General features: G+C 36.8%; 1 protein-coding gene across 1 annotated transcript; it reads right to left on the bottom strand.

Moving 5' to 3' along the window:
• Positions 1–217: 217 nt before the first annotated feature.
• On the bottom strand, positions 218–6,611 carry LOC114526210 (dapdiamide synthesis protein DdaC-like). The gene is made up of 3 exons (XM_028547726.1): positions 6,121–6,611; positions 4,063–4,294; positions 218–1,446 (listed from the first exon to the last, which is right to left on the bottom strand). The coding sequence occupies exons 1-3, from the start codon at positions 6,450–6,452 to the stop codon at positions 829–831; spliced, it is 1,182 nt and encodes a 393-aa protein (XP_028403527.1). The 5' UTR covers positions 6,453–6,611; the 3' UTR covers positions 218–828.
• Positions 6,612–7,763: the final 1,152 nt, after the last annotated feature.

Below are 7,763 nucleotides of genomic sequence, written 5' to 3'. Positions count from 1 at the left end.
GACGGCAAGATGTCTCTATATGAGCGAATATTTCACTCGTGGAAGTTTGAGTGAGATGGAGCTACAGACACCATGCCGTGCCCTTGACTAGAAGAAAATATTTAGCAAGTTCAACATCACCCGGCTTTCTGAAATATCTTTCAGGACCAAAAGATGACTTTCCAATGTTGGTTAAGGCGAAGAAAGGTCAGTCGTCATTCGACTAAACGGTGTATAATATTCAATTTCCGTCTATCATACTGTAAAGATTTTGCCCTAAATACATGAAATTGCGAAACCAAAATTGCAAAGTTGTAATTGATATTTTAGCCGGGACTAAGGGGCTGATTAGTAACATGGAGTGTTTTCATGTTTTCAGCCTGGGATTGTTATAAAATCCTAACAAAATCACGCGCAGTCCGATTGGGCTAGAAAAGAACATCTCGGCTGCTTTTGAAAAAGAAGTTTTTTCCACGATTGGTATAGTTGCAAAACAATTATGTTACTCCAAATATTCCGAGGTAGATTCTTTTAGCCGTTTATACGATACAAAATATTTGTAGAAATGAATTACAAATAGAAAATCTACATAAACATATACTAGCAAAAGTTGGGCGTTCCTTCCACTGTCGCGTTTTTTGCACGTATGTATATACGTACGTAAAGGTTTAATTAAAATAGTAATAACTGATGAAATCATAGCGATTGAAGAGATGCATAAGGTTGGATTCTGTTGATGATTTGGTGTGTCATACTCAATTGTCCGCGAATTCTGGCTATGATTAATAAAGCGACTCAAATCCTAAACATATTAGCACATGCAGACGAATCCAAGCAGATCATCAACTGCTAGTAATCCAAAAGACTAACACCAACTTTTCTTTCCCCCTCAAAACTTAATCTGGAATGTTGAACAATCATCTGATCAAGAAAAAGAATATCACCGTTTAGCCAGTCAAATGCAACAGCATTTTCCCACTTACAACGTCTGTAATTGTCAATTTCGTACGATGTAAATTCCTCTCCATCACCGTACGTGGTGTGAGTCGGGTACTCCTTGTTCGGCATTTCCGGCAGTCCCTCGTATTGTGGAGAGTTTGTAAAATAAGTGCAATGGCACCCGGCAATCTGGTTGAACCACAATTCTTCGCCACTTTTCACGTGTTTCACAGTCGGTGATACATTGTCCCAGTAAAACAACGTGTTTCCTTCCCAGAAAAAATTGTATTTCTGATATTTTAAAAACTGCTCAACTTTGTCTTTTTCCTTGGTTCTAAAACGCATCTGCCAACTTTGGTAAAGATTTTTGTCGCTATCTTCGCTGTGAAGACAACTCCAGTAACGGATTTTTCTATCTTTGCATTTTTCAACAAAGTTTGGATCCAACTTCGCGGAGAAATCTCTATTGTCACAAATTGCAGTCTCTCCACCCCACTGAGCTTTGTTGAAACAACTTATTGTGAATATCTAAATTTTAAAAAATTAATTAAAGAAGAGTTTTTGTTTCTCGCGATGCAAATCTACTTTTATGAGATGTAGATTAGTGATGAGTTAAGATGTAGTGTAAGAAATCAGTGTAAAAACGACCACCTAGTGTAATAAACACAAAAGTTTCATTTTTTAAAAAGAGAGATGTATTACTGATGTTAAGTAGTTTAGAAAATTTATATTATGCCCGACTTTTCCAAATTTTTATATTATGGATAAATATCTCTTGACTTCTTGACCTTTATGTTACCATTTAGGCTTTAATCAACAGGAACCGAAAAAATTAAGAAATTCGTCGGGCATACAGAACAGATTGTATAACCCCCTCTGATTATCGCGCTAGTGTTGGCTCTGTCCCCAGTAAGGCCGACACACACAGGATGCGATTTTTCAGTTTTCACAGTATGCTAATCTTGACGAAAATGTTGTGATTAGCTACTGAATTACAAGGTATTTCGGCTGGTTTGTTACCCATTTCTCTCAAAATTTTCTTTCAGAATTGAATTTATTTGCTTTTGAAAATGAAAAAGTCGCGTTTGCGAATCGCGTCCGTTCTTTGTCAACCTTAAACCGATAAAGCGTTTTATTATATGACTAGTGTTTGTTTTTGTAAATCCTGCAATTTGATTGGCTGCTGACGAGGCGGGATTTTCCCATATTGCCCACGGGCAATACGCTCAATTTTTATTGCCCTCGGGAAAAACAACAGCAATTCAAAATTTATTATTATTTGTGTTTATGGTTTTCCCAAATTAAGTCATATAATAAATAACTTACTGACTTCGATTGTTCAGTCTGTACGGTAAAATATCAAACCTCGGTCGTGCCGTATTGACCTCGCTATCGCTCGGTCAATACGGCACGACCTCGGTTTGATATTTTACCGTACAGACCTCACTCTTAGTCAGTAAGTTCTTATTCTTATATGGCAAGCGCTTGTTTTGGTTAATTCTGCAATTTGATTGGCTGCTGACAGGTCCGGATTTCCCCGTATTGCCCACGGGCAATACGCAATTCTTATTGCCCTGTGAAAACAAGGCAAAACTCACGGCAAAAACTAACTAAATTTAAACTGAAAAACAGATTAAATTCTTAAATAAAAAATTTATACGCAAGTTATAAATTTGCGGTTAATGGAGTAATATGTTCTAGAAGGTCCTATTTCACCCTACATATGGACCATCTCTGGCCTAGCTGTCATAGTTATCGCATGCACTAATTTTAGCCCGGGCAAGGTCAAGGCCTCAATAGAACAAGGCAGTCTTTACCAGGCATGTTAATAGTTATAAAGTCCAAAATCTGAACGAACTCTGGCATCTTAGCATGTGAACAACGTATGCAAACTTGTGTTACGGCCAATCGAATCTCCCCTGACGGTCTTTCCCTTCACGTGGACTTGAACAATGGCCCCCTTTTTTCTGCAAGGATTTTGCCTGCTCCCCATGCATGCATTGGTCATTCGCAAGACCTCAGCCAATGCGTCCACAACGCCGGTCAAATATTTAAAGGTCTCTATCGAAAGGCAGTAATACATATATCTGCGTTTCAAAAGTAACTATAACCAACCCCACCAAATAAACCCCACCCACCTCCCCACAGCGAAGGACTGGCCGCTGTGGCATCCGCATGTAAATATACTGATACGTTAAGTTCGTTCATATGTTATCTCTAGATAGTCTATCGATATTCTTCTTGTAACTTGTAATGAATTGCAGTGATTAAACAATGGCAGGAAGTGCTGTCCTTCTGGACAACACCTCACCACGTGAAGTGCATTTGTACAGGTCATTTTGGTCGAAAACGCGACCTGATGACCTGACCTAGAGACTCGATGGGTCAGTCAGACAATATTTGAGTCGAGCTGACTGACCTGAACAGGGGTCCGCCTGTTCCCCTGTTATCTAGAGGTCCGCCTGTTCCTCTAGAAAAACCTATAGTTTTTGCATGCTCTGTCGGGTTTTGAGTGCCCTTACTGTCTCAGTATAACTAATGGTGGTCCCTAGATCATCAGGTCTCAACTCACTGAACAACATGCACAGAGCTGGCTCACACCCTCTGCAACTTAGAGGTCCTCCTGTTCCTCTAGGAAAAACTTAGGTTAATTAGAGCCTCTAGACCTTTTTTCGAGCACTTCCTGCCCAAATTATATGCCACAAAAATGTCTCATTGTGTTGTTCCTTTGCTAAGTTGCCAGACGTTCAAAATCCTTATAAAGAATCTCAACATATAAACTACATTAAACGGAAAATAATGAATTTGAAATAAAAATAATAAATTTATATTTTACAAAATAGAGCGGTTTTTTTCACTTTAGGGCGATGTTTTGGTGTCGTGTGCCCGGATGAGATTGATCATTAAAATTACTCATAAAGAATTAATCATTACAATGTCTGCATGAAATATGCCAAATAATAAAAAACTTACTAACTTCGACTGTTCGGTCTGTACGGTAAAATATCAAACCTCGGTCTTGGTGTATTGACCTCGCTATCGCTCGGTCAATACGGCACGACCTAGGTTTGATATTTTACCGTACAGACCTCACTCTCAGTCAGTAAGTTCTTAATAAAGCACAGCAGTAAATACGTATTATACCTTTGGAAATCTGTTGGAGTAAGCCATCTCATTATGAGTTTCAATACTATAAACTTTTTCATCCAAAGCTCCCTGGTCAACGTTTAGTTCAATTTCATTTCTGGCGGTTACTCCCCCAACATACGGAAATGGTTTGAAACCCAAATTGTTAACCCATTCTGAGAAATCCTTTTCACTCGAGTTTGGAAGACCACGGAACAATAAAGCCACTGCTGTACCATCCTTCACGTACCTTTGAGAAACGAAAAACATATTTTATATATATATATTTATATATATTTATATATATATATATATATATATATATATATATATATATATAATTATATATAAATATATATATTATATATATATATATATATATATATACAGTCGTTATCATTAAGGTTGTCACCTGGAAATATATATAAATACCTAAATATCGATCACGTGATTGTACTGCATACGTTAATTTTATGGGAAATCGTTAGAAATCTATGTTGATAATTTCTTAAATGTCATAGTAAGGTGGACAATATTGATAATAATAAAGAAACAAGAGGTAAGTGAACAAAATAAGCCATGTTTAATGGTCACGTGATTGATATTTATATATTTGTGTATATATTGGCATGGACAACCTTAATGATAACGACTGTATATATATATATATATATATATATATATATTATATATATTATATATATATATATATATATATATATATATATGACGATCAATTAGGATGAAACCTTAGAAAAAAGTTATGCAAAAGTACAATTGCCGCATTACTACCATAGAATCTATTTGTAATTTGAATACTGCATGTACGCGTATATATATAGCGTAATGATATTATGTTCTGGGGTCACGGAAGGCAAGTCGCGCAATCAAAATTATAAGGAAATTTGTTATTTACTGACGTTTACGATCAAGTCTTCGTTGTAGTTTCGATGCCATGATCGTTGCACGATTGCTCCATTTCTTGATAGCTTTTCAGCTTATCACCGGCATCTGGTTCGTTAATGTATGGTCCGAAGTGTTCTTACTGCCTGACAAGAATGACATTGACCCGCGTTCATGGTCTTAATTTTTGTTCTTTCTTGATATTGCATTGGCAGGAAAACAATTCTAATCGGGTGTCATTCTTTTGGTAACTGCTCAATAGCTAAACTTGATGAAGACATATTTCTGCCACGTTTAATAACCGAATTTAGCTGGCATAAAATCGTTTTTCTTGTACTACATATTATTTTTTATTTAAAGGCGAACACAAACGCGCAATTTCAAATGTGATTACTATATTCGTAATCTACCTTTCACGGCGATTCTAATGATATAAATTCCAATTTTATGATATAGGAACTCTGCGCATATATATTCTGCGCATAATAATGTTTGTTTACGTTTGTTATATAATCTTTACATGACGTATATGTCATTTTAATTTTCTTATTTTCTTCTCGTTCTCACTCGACCGGCTGTGATGAATATGCTTATTTATAATATATTTTGAAGAAAATATTACTATATTTGAGGAAGATATAAAGCGAAGCTTGTAAATAAACCGTTATTTAAAACTTCATATATTTGTTATTATTTGTGGGACAAGCGAGAAGTAGCGTCTGTAGTGATGACAAATAGCCTCGCCATCTCGTGTCCTCATTCAACAAATAAATTCTTGAAGCATTCCTCTCAGCATAATATTGCTTTTTTATAGCAGCCTTATCTTCGTCACTCGCAGTTAGAGCCACTTCGCCTTGCGACAGAAAAAAAAAACTGTACCCGGCGCCCCCGAACTGTCGGTTTGTAATACAACGCGCTAATATCGCATATCCCCACTATTAATGGAATGTGTTGCTGCGCAGAATACATCATCTTTAAGATGCCTGACACAAAAATCCTAGTTGTACTGTTGTTATAAGTTATTCCTGGCTAAAAATTCAATTACAACTTTGCAATTTTCGTTTCGCAGTTTCGCACATATTTAGAGCAAAACCTTAACAGTATTATAGACGGAAATTGAATATTATACACCGTTTAGTCAAATGCAAATTTGCTACTTCATTGTTTACATACTTTTGATATGCCTGATCAATAATCTCTCTTGATCTCAATGCCCAGTGTTTCATACTAGTCTCCTGACCTTTCTTCGCTTTAACCAACTTTGGAAAGTCATCTTTTGGTCCTGAAAGATATTTCGGAAAGCCGGGTGATGTTGAACTTGCCAAATATTTTCTTCCAGCCAAGGGCACTGACGCCTGTAGCTCGATCTCACTCAAGCGTCCACGAGTGAAATATTCGCCCATATGGAGACATCTTGTGCTCCTTGGAGAAGATGAACATTTGAATACATCTCTCAGAACGAGCAGTTTGCCTATATTTAGTCGTTTCATGAACCAAGTCGCCATAAAATCACAAATATAAACCAGCTACAATAAACCTGTAGGCTGTAGCACTTGATTTCGTGACCTTGCAATTCACAAGAGACCAGCTGAGTCAGTGATTAAGTGTAAACAGATGTGCATGACGCTCAATAAGAGAGAGCTGATTTTTGAAGCAAAGGTTAAAGTTATTGTCGGTGATTATTGATGAGGGAAATATTTTGTCTTTCTGAAATAATTTTCTTCTTGGATGATTACAGACAATGAGTCGGTGACAGGTCGGCGCGTCATATGGAAACCACGCTATAAAGTTATTGACAAAAGATGATAGCTTCTGTGCGCGTCGAATTTAGGAATGATTTTTGTCATCCAGGCTGCCATTTTGTCGATATAGCAAATCGATAAATACGTGATTTTTTTTTTCGAAAACAAGTAGCGACCAGTGAAAGACATGATAAAGTAAGAAACAGGTTTGTATCTGGTCTAAAAGTTTATTAAAAGGTTAAAAGACTGAATTTTCGCTCCTTCGTCAGAGACTATTTACAAGTTTATTACAACAGTTTTTGTTATCATGCATTAACGCCAGACCATCAAACCGAACACGAAGCCAAGGCGGGCTACACTTGTATACCATGCATTAAAGGAACATCGGAAAGGGTGAAACGTATACTAGCAAGTAAGAACATAAGGACAGCAGCGTACAAGCTAATGATAACCCTTGGTGATGTCTTTCGCAAACCAAAAGACAGACCTTTTTACATATGCATGTAAAAGGAATTGTTTACAAATTCAAATGTCGGTCATGCAATTTTACCTACATTGGGGAGAGCAAACGATCTTGGAACTCACGATGGCAGAACATAAACCAGGTACCAGGAAGAAGATCGAATCAGCCATAAAAATGCATGCAGAATCAACGGGACATGACGTGATCTCAGAGGATGTTGAACTTTTGGAGAAAGAAATAATGAATTATCAGAGACGTACATATTTCTTGAGGCATTTCATTCTGTGGGCACCAAAGAATCTGTTAATGAGCATAGGGAATTCCCAAAAGCACACCTTCCTTTTGTTTGCAAATAATTAATAGCCTTAGTATGCGACAGTGGACACGTGGTCTTTAATGCATGATAACAAAAGCCGTTGTAATATGTACAGGGTGTCCCAAAAAAAACGAAAACTTTTGAAATCACCCATAACTATGCAATTGTTAGAGTTTGAATGCCTAAACAGTCTGTTGGGACCCACAAGTGTATAAATGTTTACCATACGCATTTTTATGCATGCATATGATGCAGTAAAATTTGCTTGTACGCAAAAATGATATTTATTAACAAT

The sequence above is a fragment of the Dendronephthya gigantea genome, unplaced genomic scaffold, assembly GCF_004324835.1.
Source record: "Dendronephthya gigantea isolate DGI-Jeju-01 unplaced genomic scaffold, DenGig_1.0 000037F, whole genome shotgun sequence".
NCBI classification, from domain to species: Eukaryota; Metazoa; Cnidaria; class Anthozoa; order Malacalcyonacea; family Nephtheidae; genus Dendronephthya; species Dendronephthya gigantea.
The sequence above is the reverse complement of the archived record's forward strand: the minus strand, read 5'-3'. Positions and strand labels throughout refer to the sequence as shown.